Source organism: Oryzias latipes, chromosome 5 (assembly GCF_002234675.1).
Source record: "Oryzias latipes chromosome 5, ASM223467v1".
In the NCBI taxonomy this organism is placed as follows: domain Eukaryota; kingdom Metazoa; phylum Chordata; class Actinopteri; order Beloniformes; family Adrianichthyidae; genus Oryzias; species Oryzias latipes.
This window is the reverse complement of record NC_019863.2, coordinates 13,081,950-13,097,638: the sequence shown is the minus strand read 5'-3', so window position 1 is coordinate 13,097,638 and position 15,689 is coordinate 13,081,950. Positions and strand designations below refer to the sequence as shown.

General features: G+C 39.1%; 1 protein-coding gene across 1 annotated transcript; it reads right to left on the bottom strand.

Annotated features, from left to right (window-relative positions):
* Positions 1-639: 639 nt before the first annotated feature.
* LOC101171158 (tetraspanin-2) lies at positions 640-11,701 on the bottom strand. Its single transcript, XM_004068794.3, has 8 exons — positions 11,333-11,701; positions 9,383-9,485; positions 2,926-3,023; positions 2,508-2,582; positions 2,333-2,425; positions 2,187-2,258; positions 1,733-1,816; positions 640-1,624 (listed from the first exon to the last, which is right to left on the bottom strand). Exons 1-8 carry the CDS (start codon positions 11,399-11,401, stop codon positions 1,559-1,561), a joined length of 660 nt encoding a protein of 219 aa, XP_004068842.1. The 5' UTR covers positions 11,402-11,701; the 3' UTR covers positions 640-1,558.
* Positions 11,702-15,689: the final 3,988 nt, after the last annotated feature.

Sequence of the window (15,689 nt, the reverse complement as noted above, 5' to 3'; positions counted from 1 at the left end):
TTATGTAACCCTTGTGCTATCCTAGGCACGTTACCATTGGGAGTTGGGTCATCTAGACCCACTAGACAGTGCGCTGAACCTTTTTTCTTCAATGATTAGTGATCCTCACTGGTGTCCATGGATTACATGAAATCTTTCCACCTTTATCCACCTTTGTCATGGTAGGGAGAACACGTCAATGTAAGGTTGGGGTCATCTAAGATAGCACAAGGGTTAAATAATTTGAGGTTGTACAAAGTAATTACAGTGAATGACATGCTTTGTTGTACTTTGCTGCTTACGTAGTTTTTCTTTCGTTTTGCTACGATTTTCCTGAGAAACTTTAAAATGTGGTTGTATTTTGCTGTTTATTAATCAATTTGAAAATACGGCATGTGATATAAAGCATCAAATAAAATAAAATAAAAATCTGCAATAGACCATGTATTTGTCTTGCTGGGACTACAACAGTATTATTATTTTAGAACATATGGAAAATGTGACATTTGCAACAGTTTAGTTCGTATCTTATCAGTTGTTGACAGACGTGTTCAACGCCATTTTGCATGCTTGAATCCGTCTTGTCTTTTGATTCTGAAACATGTTAAAAAAAAACTTTCATTCCAAGAGCAAACGAAAAAATAAAAATCATAAGCATCATCAAAAGCATCCAGAAGTTTTATTTCAGTTAACATGTATGATATCAACTATATTATCCTATAATCCACACGTCATTGGCACACCAACATTTACATATAAAATAACTCACACAAAATGCAAACTAGCTGGTTGTTATCGTTTAAAAAAGCTCAAAAAGAGCTGAGTGTAGAGTTAGCGATCTTTCAGATGAAATTAAAGATTTACTAAAGAAGTAGGTTGTCATCAGACCTTCCTAACCCTTTGGGTTGATATGATTTCTAAATGCCTTCTATTGTGCTTTACGGTAGAAATATTTGGTAGTGAAAGCGGGGAGCAAGCGTAGTCATCATCTAAATATTCGAATGGGGAGAAATCGTCCGAAGCTGAAGGCTTCACTCTAGGCACATGCTAGTCCTCCAAACACTGAAGCACACAACTGACGGTCGGGGTTAGCCTTAAAACAGCAACAAAGCACGCCGAATAAATAATGTTAACAGCAGATGTGACGACGACTGTTCATATTTACAGCAATACTTCTCAATCACAACATTCCTGTGTCAAAGTAGGCTTCATGTACCGAGATGTAGCTGCAGTGGCCCTCTGCAAAACCTCTGCAGAGCACCAGTAGTTTAACAAAAGGATGTTAACAGAAAGGAATGTTGCGTGCCGTGCTAAAAGTAAAGCCTTTTTTTGGGGGGGGGGGCAGATTTGGATCTGAGAGCTGGTGGAGATGGGAGAAAGACATGAGGAAATATGATCCAGCGTTTCGTGTGTGGTAGGATCCGTGTTGGCGAAACTCATCATCAGGGAAATGCGGACATGGATGCTGTTGACATGTAGCTTTGGTGTTCTCCTCCTCATGCGGATACATTGATTATGAGCGGTTGGAGGAGGGTGTGGTAGTCGGGTAGGTGTGCAGACTGGGGGATACGATCAGCATCTATATCACCTCCCTGCTGTTTCTGATGGCACAGCACAGAACCATACTGAAGATCATCCCAATGACCTGAAAAACAAAAGATGAAAGGTCAAAGGTCAATTCACCAAATGCCAGAAAAAAATACCCAAGAAAGTATTTGATGATTTAACCTAATAAACATTGACAAATACATACCATTACACCAGCAATACCAATGCCAATATAACCGAGGATGAAGAGCTTTTCATTAAAGAAGTCTGATATCGCCTTGTAGCAGTCCTGAGAACAAAAGAAAACAAAGGAAGTGTTTAGCTTCAAATAATCTGTCTTTATTTTAAACACTTACAGTAATGACCAAAGAACAATAAAGTTTTCATCTAATAAAAAAAAAAAACTACTTTAGGGGTGATAACAAAACAACAAAAATAAAAGTAACTCTATGTTAATAAAACTGAGACGGGTAGAAGCTGTTTGAAAATAATGTATTATTCAGGGTTTATTGCTAAATTTAGTTTTATGAATATAATATTTTGAAGAAGAAAAAAGAGATTTATCTCTTCAAAGCAGCTTGACTATGTGCAACAGACTATGTGTGGCTATGCTGCCATCTTGTGGACATAAGGTGTCACAGCAATCAAAAATGGTTTACCTGGGTGTCTGGGGGAACATTTTCACAAAGGTTTGAAGACATGTCTTCTTTAGAGGTTCCACAGCAATTCAGCTGTCAGTACAGAAAATGGAATCAGTAACACAACTGAACTATGAGAGAAGATACACGAGCCCAGCTCAACTCACAGCTGTGTGATAAATTGCAGCAACTGTGGTGCCGTTGGAATTGCTGTCTCCAGTGAAAGAGCTGCTGTAGAAGTTTTGGACTTCCTCTGAAATCTGATGTAAATTTCAAAAACAAGCTCAAGAAGAAGGGTCCATTTGTTTGCTTTGTGATTTATTGATGCGTGGATAGCTTTACCTGTTCCTTGTTCAGGAATCCAAAAACGCCAGCCGTAATCTCTGCTCCAAAGATTATCAGGAGGCAAGCAAAGAACTGCACAATAAAAATAAAGGTGGTCCATGAACTTTACAGGTGTTTTCATTATTTAATTAATTCTCACCAATTCAAATTTTGGTTTTCAAAACATGTGTATATTTTTGAAAGAAAAAAAAAATTGTGTTGTAGTGTGCAAGACTTTTTTTTTTTTACATAATTAACTTTTCTATTTGTGCATTTGAAATCAGAACAAAATAATTACCAACTGTTGTCCAGCAATATACATATCTCTTGTAAATGTCTCAGTTTAAATGCACTCAGTTAAACACAGCTCTATATAATGAGACAATATATGAAATAAAGAGAAAAATAATACATGAAAATACTTTTAAGCACTCACCGAGGCAAGAAGACACTGAGATTCACGTATGGCTCCGAAACAACCAAAGAACCCAACGATTATCATTAACCCTCCTGCACCGAGAAGGATGTACACAGCTGTGGAGCAACGCAACCACACAGGTCAGTTAGTGTGACTTTCAATAAACGAACAGCAGAAAATCTAATCTAAAGACCAGTTACTGAGTTCAGGAGGCTAGATGTGAGCACAAATGGGGATCACATGATTGTAGTTCTCATCTTTAGCAGAAGGGGGCAGCATAATCAAGTATTTTTTTGTCTGTAGGTGAACTAGGATTTCTATGAGACCATTTGTTGTGTTTGAGTGACAGCTGAAAAGTAGGTGGACCCTCCTTCAGCAGTTCAAAACATGAGAGCCGCTTCTCATAGATCGCAATTTGATTAACAGCCTACTTCTTTTCTGAGAAATGCAAAGCTTTTAGCCGGGGAAATCGCTGAAGGTCTCTCTGTTGAATGTCTAACAGAAAAATAAAGAGTTATTGTGAAGAACATATTTTTGTATTTTAACTGCAATGTGGTTCTCAAGATTTTCTTAAGACAGCTGCATTGAGGAAGAAAAAAAAAACAGGGAAGAAATGAAATTACCAGCAGAACAAAATAGACTTCCTTCCTCTTCAGGAAACCTTCAAATAGAGCCTTCCTTTAAATAGCCCAGCTCTCTGGAGCATGAGCAGCCTGGGTTGAATCATAATCAAATTAGAAAAAGAACTGATGGAGTCCTCCGACAAACACCCTTTCTGGTGTACTGCTTTTATTTCTTATCTTAGCACTTAAACTGTTTCTTTTCCCTGCTTTTGCAGAGCTTGAAAAGCAAACTGTCTGTATTAAAAGCCCTAACACAATATAGAGGATCTAACGGCTGCAAAGAGGAACCATGTTAGCTCCACAAAAGGCCGAGTGACGTCACCTCCACTGCTCCCTGCAACTGTACACCACGTTGCTCCCTAAGGTCCATTGCTAAGGGCCTAATCAGTGACACAGACAGCTACCGCTGCAGTAATTTAATTAATCCACATGGGGCCCATGCAAGCTGTTGTTTTCTTGTTGCAGAGAATAGTCTGACCTGAAGGGATCAGAAAAACGGTATAAACACCGCTTTTGGGTAGTATCAAAAGAAAAGATACTGACAGAAATAAATCTTTTTGCTTGTAATTTTTTAATCATTTAATTACAGATTTCTTTTAATAATGAAAGCATGCTTGTTGATTGAAGAAATCAGCTTCCATGTAGCTTTCTTTGTCTATAAAGTTGATATTATTATAAAAGAGATAACAAATGTGGGCATCTGTGATTCACTACTTTATGTCTGTTTTATGTGCAAATCTTATGGCTGGAGAGACAGAGGAGCACATCAGTGACACAATGGAAAGTAAAGCACACAGAGAGTGCTGACACTTCACTTCATTGTTTTAGCAGTGTGTTTGGTTTCTTAGTCATGGCTACAAGCAGGCAGTGGTGCCTGGGTAGTTTGCCTAGAATGTTTTTGAGGAGATTTGTTCTGTTGTTGCTAAAATTCAACAGAATTCCTTAAACTTTGAGATGCACTTGACATAAACCAGATATTTCAGAGATTAAACTTGTAGGGCCGTTCTGTCATGCCTCAGTAAGAGTGAGCTGCAAAAATAACGACAACTATTAATTATCTCATTAAACGCTGTAATCTCCCCAATTCACTGAAATGTCTTAAAAGTATAAAACCAAATCAGAAAAGAGACACGACTCCTCAATGAAATTTGATCGTAAGTGTCATGTGTTTCATACATGTCATTAACATGCTGTACTTTAGGATTTATGGGTCTAGTAGCTATATTAAGGGTGTAATAATTAATCAACTCAATCAATGAATCAATATTCCTATCCACCTAATCCACCTTTCAAACTGAAATAAATCGATTACATTAATATTGGGCTATACCACTTGGATTGAGGCATGGTAGGTTTATTTTACTATAACATAAAAACGACCAAGTGCATCACAGCGGACAACACACGTGTGATGGCAGCAAAAAACGATCAAACCATCATTACAGTCTAATGTGTGGAAATAAATTTGTAAAGACGTGACCATACAGTGTGGTAGAATATTCTGTTCTGTGGGAAAACAACTTCATGAACTTTATAAAAGGATTACCATTAATTCTAGTTTACTTGTTTGTTTGTTCACATATTTTATTTACACTTGGTATTTGCCCATCATTGTCTCCCTCTGTAGGCAGATTTCTGTCTCAGAGAGTCAGAGAAATCCCATCAGCCCCACTCAATACCAGCATCACTCCCATATTCTTAATAAAACACGGTTATTTCACTGTTTTTTCCAATAAACACATTGTTAAGTTACATGTGCAAACAGTCAATCATTTAAAATTTAAACAACTTTTTTAAAATTTGAAATTAAAAATGCTTAAAGACAATTAAAATATTTTTTTTTGTTAGCCATTGTGAATGTGAGGTTAACTTTTTCTAAGAAATTTGGAGAGTCACAGGACTACAAAGTTAAAATGAAAACACATCCTTTAGAGTTCATCAGCACAGCATCACAAAACACAGCCTTGGACGTCAACTGATAACTTTTAAAATATTTGCATGCTTACTGGAAGAAGCTGAGTGCACACATTTGTTCTGCAGTTGATGGTTTGCATGAGCAGATAATTTCTGCAGCACGTTTTATCTGAAGAACATGTGTCCTCGGCTTCAGAGGATGCTGGACACACCCTCTGCACAGCGTTCAAGAACATTGTAGGCATTTTGGAACATTTCACCCACTGAGGTCGCTGTACATGTAGAAGGAGGGAACCGGACCCATGGCAGCGCTGCAGAGAGCTGATGAAGTGAAGTCACCACAATAAAGTCATGGTCTAAACAAGAGGTGCAAGAATAGGCTTCGTTCCGAAAATCTGCTCCTACACAAAGCAAGAAAGACTGGCCCTATTGTATCGCCTGCTGAAGACTGGAGGCTGCTTGTCTTGTGTGTGTATTAATAATCTTCTGTTTGTTTATTAAAAGTTTTGCAACCAAAGTATTATTTCAAATCCACCTGAGCTCTTCACACTTTCACCCTAAAGAAAAGATTATTTTGTAGATTTACAGAGTCCATAAAGTCCCCACTCCGATCATCGTTTGATCTATTTTCAAAGTGTTCCCAGTGGTCTTTTACTTATGTTTTTGGCATTTTTTTTGGCGCTTTTTTAGGACATAATTTCTACATAGCAGCAGCAGTTCATTAGAAATTCACCTTTGAGTTGTGGGCAGGACTACTGACGCAGAGTAAGCCCATCCTCCCTCCCCATCACCCATTTGTTCTCCCAATAGCTAACAGCCCTTCACAACCGAAAACATTACCGGTGCGACAAAAATAATACTGTTGCTATCCAGACAAAAACAAAAAACGTACATGGATCTATTTGCATGAAAGTAGATGCATTAGAACAGATCGGAGCAGGGAGCTTATGGCCCACCCAGCGTATCTTCTACGTCACAAATACAAGCTTTTTCAAACGGATTTTTTCATCTGCTACCTTTTCACGATTTGAATAAAGAAAGAAGTGTAATTTTTTGCGTGTGGCCATATTAGCACGAAATTTAAACATCTGACATTATATTTCATTTCTTTTTGGCTTTGTCTGTAGCCATATAATCAGTTTGGTCAGAGATGTTTCATCATAATACTTGTGTTCTTTGTTGTAAAAAAGATGCTGAGGATGGAGCAACCAGACTAAGAGGCGACCATCAGGGAGGTTAGATGAAGTCAAGGATTACACGAGGGTGGTTGGTGTTAGTAAGGAGGATGCAGAGAATACAATTAGATGAAGGTGTATGATTTGCTGTGGCAGCCCCCTAAAGCGGGCAGCCAAAAACAACATTTTTTTCTTTTCACATGTGAAACAGAGGGAATGACAGATATTTCGAATTCCGTCTGTTAGCCAGCCGTTGGAAACAAACGCAATTTGTAGAAATGACTGCCATGTTTTGCAGATTTTTCAGACTTTCTGTACGTTTTCATGTCATTGTCACCAAAAACCACCAGCAGAAATGGGTCATCACTGGTCTAATTTCCCTCTGGAGTTCTTTGAGTTTGTACGCGTGATAACTTTAATGCCACGTTCATAACGCTCATATGTAATGCGTTCAAAAATGTGCTATACACAGTTTCATGACCGTGTTCAAGCCATGGTGTTCACATCGGACCAGCATGACATATAATTCCAGCCGGGCAAAAACCGCAATTATTAATTTATCCTCATGATCAAATTTCAAATAGTTGGCACTTCCGTGTTTTGAAAAAGACACTACCTACACATCACTACCAAACCCGAGTCCCTGATTGGTCAAAGTTCAGCTGTTTGGCTTTGAAACAAAAAAAATATAATAATAATAACTAAAAATAATCAGTCAGAGCTAAACTAATGAATTCCTTTCTTTAGTTCCTCTCTCTTGCCAGCACAGAGGTGCTGATGCATGTTTTTATTTTCAGTCGTTTAGATTATTGTAATGCTCTGCTCTCTGGTTTACCCAAAAAGTCTCTTTCAAATCTACAACTATTGCAGAACTCAGCGGCACGAGTTCTGACGAGGACCAGAGGGCGGGAACACATTACACCGGTTTTAAAATGGCTGCATTGGCTCCCTGTGCGTTTCAGGATTGATTTTAAAATTCTTTTGATGGTTTATAAATGTTTTTATAGTCTTGGGCCTTCTTATTTAAATGATATTCTTTTAAAGTATGAGCCCTCGCGGACCCTGAGGTCTTCCGGTGCTGGCTTCTTAGTTGTTCCTAAGGTGAGAACCAAAACTTATGGCGAGGCTTCGTTCTGCCATTACGGTCCTTGCCTGTGGAACGGCCTGCCGGAGAACCTCAGGGCCACAGAGACTGTACAGGTTTTTAATAAGAGGCTCAAGACCCACATTTTTAATTTAGCTTTTAGTTGATTTTTACTGCTAATTAATTCTATTAGTTTTAGTATAGCCTATTTTGTGTATTTACCGTAATTTCATTTTATGCATCTTGTTCTCAATTTTATGTTTTTATATACATGTTATGTCTTTAATTTTAGTATCTTATCATGATTTTAGCCCCAGTGTTTCTTGTGGAGATCTTTTCCTCCAGGGCTTGCCGGCTTCATCGGTGGCTGTTGCCGCAGTTGTCGCAGTTGCTGGGGCAGCTGGAGTCTAACTTTGCAGCTTCATGGCTGTGAAGTGGACCCCAGTGTTGTCCCAGTCTGGGTGGGCACTGTGACCCCAGTGTTGTCCCAGTCTGGGTGGGCACTGTGGCGATGCTCCCATGGCCAGGCTGGCTCCTGGCAAGAAGAGATTCCCAAATACTGTTTCCTCACAGCAGAGCCAAGTCTTACTTGTTTGTTTATTCCTTTCTTTATTTTTTCTTTATTTATTTATTTACAGTTACATAGTCATTATTCTTTGTACATGGGGGCCATGGGTCATATGTTTTAACGGAGGGGAGTGGGAAGGGTGAAGGGTGGGTTGGGTTTTTACTGTAATATTGTGTGTTTTCTGTTTTTAATGTTAAAGCGCTTCAAGCTGCGCAACTGCATGAGAAGCGCTATTTTATATATAAAGTTTGATTTTGATTAGTTGAGAGTTCAGCTGGTCGAACATTCAGAATGGGTTCATTTTGTATGTAGAGTCTGACAACGGACTTAAAAACTTGTGTAGCGAGGCGTGAATGTGAGGGTTTTGAACGAGAAACTCAAACTCAGGTTTACGGGCATTTACAGACTGGAAGTGGAGGCTTGAACACGCGTTGCAGAGGCCGGTGTGAGCTGTAGACAGAGTTGAACTATTACAGCAGTTATTTAACCTTGATTGATGAAATCCTCAAACTCATTTTACATTTCAGCTTTTTTTGAATGCACAACGTGTTCAAAATCAAAACAGTAAAAAACCACATACAAAACATTTAGAGAAATGAGTTTCTACACTTTATCCTGCTCCCAGTTAAAATATTGATTAATTATTCATGAAAACTGTGGCACTAACCTTCTGTGGTATCATAAGTGCAGTTTTTCATTAGCTTTTATCTAAAACTGTCTTTGTTTCTGCTTTTTCTTTCTATCCATTCAAGTGTAGCTGCTTCCATGTTGAATTTGGTTTCATTTCTTTAGTTCCGTGTATTTGTCGTGGTATTGCATGGTTGCTTTTAACTTTGCTCTTTAAACTCAAACTTCCTTTAACTGTTAGACACTATGGTGTCTTTTTTATTGTTGTTTCATCATCAACATATTGTTGTAAAATTTCCTTACATTTTATGAACCTTTACTGTACTTTTTGCACATTCGGACCACGACTGCAGATGAGAAGCCTACTGGCTAACTCTGGCATATTTTAGTTACTGCTGTATGTTTTTGAAAAGCCCCTGAATCCTAAATCAAAATGGACATAATACCAAAAGCCTTTCATTGATGTTGTGAAGAGGTGACGTACCTATAAAGTAGTTCTCCGGGGCGCCATCATCTGTCAGAAGAAGCACTGTGCTTGGGTCAAACCTGAGCCATAGTCCTACCGCCAACACCAGCAGGCCAGACACCTGAGAGTTATTAGACAGCAAATAAATGTATTGGTACAGGCATTTATTCCAACTTGTTGAAAGGAACACACTTTTAAACTTTCATACTTGTCTGTCCAAAAGCAGTAACACAAAAGGAACGCTCTATTTTTCTGTCTCCATAGTATCAGTTAATTAACATTCTGCAGGCCGTGCTCATGTCTTCTGAGTGAAGTGGCTGATGATGCTTCTTCTTCACTTTATTTCAAACAGGTTCCTGCCAAATATGCAAATGCTGGATCTCTTAAGTGAATTTTTTCCAGAGGAAAACCTCTAAGTATAATATTTTAAGTCAACTAACAACACACATTGATTTTAAATAAGTTTAAGTTCACTTTTAAATTTATTTTCCATTAAAAACACGAGTAAAACAACATCTAAATAGAAATAAATTCAGTCTTTTGATTTTTGTTTTTAATTCATTCCTTTTTTTCTCTTTAATTTGAAAAACAGTAATGCTAAGAATGACAATGACCTCCTAAAACCCCTGAATGCACCGTGACAACTATCCTCATGTGTCTGTGTGACTTTGGAACTCCTGAGGTTCATCTCCCACGGTGTGCCTCAGACACAGGCTGTGCCAGCCTCTCAGTGCCTGGATGATGTAACTCAGATTGGCATTGGCTACCAGTTGGCTCTGTAGCCCAAAATGACAGTGCACTGTACGCCTCCTTTGGCTCTGATCACAACAGCTCTGCTTTCAGCTCCAAAACTGCTCCACAAAGAGGCCGCTGTCAGTTTGGGTGACACAAGAGATCGCCTTACAGAGCCCAGATGAGTCAATGCAGCTTCTCAAACTCATATATACTGTATCATTGAACAATAAAACACAGCTGTAGTCACTATCTGAAAAGATAAATAGTCTGCGGCATAAATGACTGTTTGATTCAGCCCACTCATTTGCCTCGTTTCTTTCTATACAAATCCTCCCTGACCTAAAAAAAATGAGTTTTCTGCTCTTTTGTTCTGGCCTAAAATACTATCATTGATTGAAAGTTGGTACTGTTGGGTTCCCAAACTTTTTTTTATTTTTTTTTATTTTTTTGCTGGTTCAAGAGGACTTTATCACTTATATCTTTTAAAAAGATGTATATAAACATACAATGAATCTGCAACACCACACAGGACTGAAAAAAAGTGGATATAATTGAAATTTTGCACACCTATCCTTAAAAAAAGAGATACACAGGCTTTAAGTATTGAGGTTCAAACAGAACCCTGTATTGGTGTTTCCAAAACAAACCAACCATCCTGGTAAAAAATAACAGACTTGCAGTTGGGAAATTCACATTGAAATGCCAAATCACAAAAGAGAGTCTGTGTTGGAAAAGTAGCAGCAACCTGCAGCACTAGGAAACAGAACAGCCCTGTGCCGCGGAATAAACTGCTCACCTCCTGGTTGACCCTGTGGGATCCTTTTTTTTAATTAAAAATACCATTTTTAATCTGTGTATCATTTATGCAATATTTGCTACATTTATTTGCTTTAAAAATAGGAAATTGTAAAACTGATTTAGGGGAATTGGCGCATCATTGTGGTTAGACAGGTGCGCGGCTGCTGTACAAGAACAACAACAAATCATCAGGAGATGGGGAAAAATGACCTAAAACAGTGTCCCACCTGCAGTCTTTTGAATGCAATGTGTCAAAAATGCAAACATGGCTAAAGAAAGCGGAGGCGCGCGCAGCTTCTGTGCGTAAAAATGAATTTGTTTTGCAGCAAAAGGACAAATCCCAACCAGGAACAGCTCCCTCACAGTCACCGACCTAAAACGCACGGAAAACAGGGCAACAAAAACAACACAAAACGATGTGCGGAGCAGCCTCACCCAAAAGATGAAGTTGAACACGAAGAGGAGATATTTGACGAATTTCATTCCTCCCTGCACTTTGCTCATGATGCTGCCTGCTCGGTCCGCTCGGAGTCCGTCTCGGTTCACGAATTCTGCCTTCAGTCAGTCAGTCAGTGTGACATCAACCCGCGCGCGGATGGAAGATCTGCTCGCATGCGCACAAGCAGCACGAGCACGAGTTGTGCACCGCCCGCCCACCGTGATGGCTGGAGCCCGTTGAGGTGGATGAGAGTCCTTCTGAGGGAGGTGTTAGATGATCCATCAACAACACGACCAGGAGGAGGAGGAGGAGGAGGAGGTGTGGATCAAAAAGAGCACAGCCTATGAATGTCCGCTTCTGTTAGAAATCGTGAACCTTCTGACTCAACACAGAATTACGCATCAACATATGTGACCAAAGGGCGCATCACATCACCGCTGGGAATTGGAGCCATCTGTTATTTTTGTGCCACAAACCTGGAATGAAAGTGCAGCTACGGATATGAACCACTTTCTATCTCCACTTTTCACATAGAAGCCAAGGTGGGAGTCTGTCTCCTCTCTGAGATAGCAGTATTTATTGTGAAAATAAAGCCTCCGGTGTGCACCTTCAACAGAGAAAGACTAAACAGAACCACAGGAGCTCATGAATTCATGACTTGCAGGAAATTTGAAATGATTCCTTGCAAAAAAAAATGCTAGACAGCTGTGGAAGTAAAATATGTTTTCAAATCAAACTCCAGAAAACAAATGTTCATTTTTAAAGAAGCAGTTGGGGAATAAAATGTTAAAGAGAACCCTCTCACGTCCTATTTTCATATCTTTCTCATATCTTGTATCAATATCTTTGTTTTAATTGACTAAGCTTGAGTCCATCCATCATGATGTCCACCCTCATCATTCATCCTTTGCTCGTATCAACATTTCCTGACTGGGTTTTTCTTTCCTAAATGCTAAAGAAAGAATAAAGTCAAGACATAAAGATGTAAGTAAAAAAAAAAAAAGCCTATAGGATATTAATATGAAGGTATGTCGTGTGACATATTAAACAGCAGTTTTTTCGTGTTCCCACATTGTGGAAAGCGTGTTTGTTGCCACTCTCCCACACCATAACTCAGGAGCAGATGGAGAGGTGGGTGTGAACTGCAAGCTGACTGGTAATCTGAGGCCCACAGCAGACTCATCTTGGTTTGCATTTCATGAGTTAGTTAGTGAAAACTGAGTGATTCTGCTCTGAGCTGCAGTTTGGCGGGATTACAGGCTGTCATTTGAACGTTTTGTGTCAAAATTCTTCCTGTTTATGTAAAAACAACTTTTCAAAGCAAACGCATAAACGGTCCTTCTGTCTTCATCTGCACATTTTAATTTTATATGTCCATTTGCTTACGAGCTAAAAAAAAAAAAAGGGGGAACACTGTTCAAATCACAGTGACTCCAGGCTATTTGTCTACTCTAAACGAAGAACAACCATGGCACGCTGCAAAAACACTTCTTTATTATCTGCTCCCACTGAGGCTGTAGGGTCAGCTGGGGTTCACCCACTCTGGCAGCCAATCTTCTCATGTTTGTGCTGCTTTTGTTTGCTGCATTGATGTGGGCAGGACACAGCGAGACTACTGTCTAAGACGCAGCGAAGATCATCAGATGATCACTGTCAACACTCGTATTTTCATTCACAACAGACATACTGTCTAATGCTTTCAATGTGACCTAAAGTCAAATCAATGACCTGCATTCATGTCAAACTAATATCAGTTTAGTCCATCAGCCGTGTAATGTTTACAAGAAAACTCAAACTAAAACCCCTATCCGTATTTTGAATTTTAGTGTCCTGCCACATTCATCCTCTCCTGACACTTTTTTTAATGTACTTTGTTTTATGTGAAAATTGTCAGTGCAATTTGCATCAAAAACAACATTTTTTTTGGAATGATAGTTAATGATCCAGTTTTTGCACCCACATAAATAACCACCACAAATAACGGTTCTAAGATTAGAGGATTCTGATTGAAATCACTGCACCAAAGCACACCGATGTCTCCATCTAGTGGACAAACATGAAACTGCACCATCAGTAAACAATAGTCGGATGCGTCAAAATAAAAACAACTCCTAATGTAAGTTTATTTAAAAAAAATAATGATAAAAATAGTTTCATTTTCTTGAAAATACAACCATGAAGCAAAACATTTTTTTCAACTGATAAACGTTAAATAAACATGCGTTTAAAGCTGAAAGTGTATGAACAATTAAGTTATCAGCACGCATGTTCGTGTCTTTTCCTTTTTTTCCTTTTTTGTGTTGCCAGATTGGACAGCTGTAAGGATAAATTGCTTCTTTTGAGCATGTTGGAGTGTAAAAACATTACAGTAATGGGCGAGATAACAGATTTCAGGTTGCTTTTTAGAACAGTTATAGGGCGTTCTTTGCCATGATGCATGCACAAAAGAAGACATGCTTTTTGATGGGCAAAGTATAACTTCATAGGCTAATTTCAAATTCTATCTTTTACCACCTGACGTTTCTGACTTTTTCTAATCGTTGTATTTCTCATTCAGTAACCCAATTTAATTCACTATTTAATTTATCTTTTATGTGATTTGTGTTTTAGGCTTTTTTCTGAGTCTGATTTGGCAAAAAATTAATCAAAACAATATCAGTCAGTTGTGTAAAAGATAATAAGTAGGTGTGAGGCTTTAAATGTTAAAGGCTGAATTAATTCTCATAACATCTTTGACTGGTCGGGTTCTCCTGTCCAAAAGTGCCCAAAATAGGCCTAAATCCATATTTTGCTGAGCTCCTTCACTTCATGCTAAAGACACTCCAGAGGAAAAGAAAATAGAGCAGAGGACACAGTGCTGGAGGACAGACCCTCATGGGAGGACAAACCCCTGCATGGGATGTACCACCGGACCATAACTGAAGTGGCTGATATCAAGAAGTCCTACCAATGGCTAGAAAGGGCTGGCCTACAGGACAGCACTGAAGCACTCATCCTGGCAGCTCAGGAACAAGCCCTGAGCACCAGAGCAATAGAGGCTCAGATCTACCACACCAGACAAGACCCAAGGTGTAGGTTGTGCAAAGAGGCCCCTGAAACAATCCAGCACATAACTGCAGGATGTAAGATGCTGGGAGGTAAAGCATACATAGAGCGCCACAATCAAGTGGCTGGAATAATATACAGGAACATGTGTGCAGAATATGAACTGGAAACCCCAAGGTCAAAATGGGAAACACCTCCGAAGGTGGTAGAGAATGAGAGGGCAAAGATCCTGTGGGACTTCCAGATCCAGACTGATAGGATGGTAATGGCGAACCAACCAGACATTGTAGTGGTGGATAAAGAACAGAGGAAAGCCGTTGTGGTGGATGTGGCAGTGCCAAGCGATGGGAACATCAGGAAGAAGAAACATGAGAAACTGGAGAAATACCAGGGACTCAGAGAAGAACTGGAGAAAGCATGGAAAGTGAAGGTGACAGTGGTGCCTGTGGTAATTGGAGCACTCGGGGCAGTAACCCCCAAGCTGGAGGAGTAGCTACAACAGATACCTGGAAAGACCTCAGACCTCTCAGTCCAGAAAAGCGCAGTGCTAAGAACAGCTAAGATACTGCGCAGGACCCTCAAGCTCCCAGGCCTCTGGTAGAGGACCCAAGCTTGGAGGAGAAACCACCCGCGGAGGGTGAAAGGGGCGTTTTTATATATATATATATATATATATATATATATATATATATATATATATATATATATATATATATATATGTATATAAAATAATAATTTAAAAAAAATCATGCATACTATCCTAAGTTGTCTCTTGCAGGACAACACTTGGAGGTACAAATATTTAATCTAAAACTAGAGACACTCTTCAAGTAAACTATACTTTTTGTAAGCATGCAAAACATCAGAGAAACCCCCAAACGCTAAACTTGCTGACAAAGCAGAGGCCTTAAAAATCAATTAGAATTTCACGGAAGAAAGATATTCATTAACAAAAAAAAGACCCCACCTATCTCACAAAAAGATCAATGAACTCTCTACATGCATAAAAAACGAACACATGAAATGCAACCATAAAACAGCCGCCTCTTCTCCATCAGATTCTCTGTTAGAAAAGCCTCCAGGCCTTGATGGCCAGTGTCTTGCTAGTTTTTCAGATCAGGTGTGTTTTTCTAAATGAAAAGCTAAAATGATAAGGTTAGGCATAAACTGAAACACATTTTAAAAGCTGTTCTAGAGGAAGGCTTGCTCTCTAAAACACCTGAAACCCAATTTGCTGGATTGAAGGTTTTGAGAGGGTGGGTTTTCTCCATAAATTTAATTAGACACAAAAGTGAAAGCCTTTGTTT

Bases quoted from the DNA above. Each gene is read 5' to 3' on its own strand.
- LOC101171158 (XM_004068794.3), bottom strand. From the start codon at position 11,401: ATGAGCAAAGTGCAGGGAGGAATGAAATTCGTCAAATATCTCCTCTTC. The intron at 9,486-11,332 runs GTGAGGCTGCTC...AATAACTCTCAG, and splicing joins TGTTCAACTTCATCTTTTGG to GTGTCTGGCCTGCTGGTGTT. The intron at 3,024-9,382 runs GTACGTCACCTC...GTTGCTCCACAG, and splicing joins CCCGGAGAACTACTTTATAG to CTGTGTACATCCTTCTCGGT.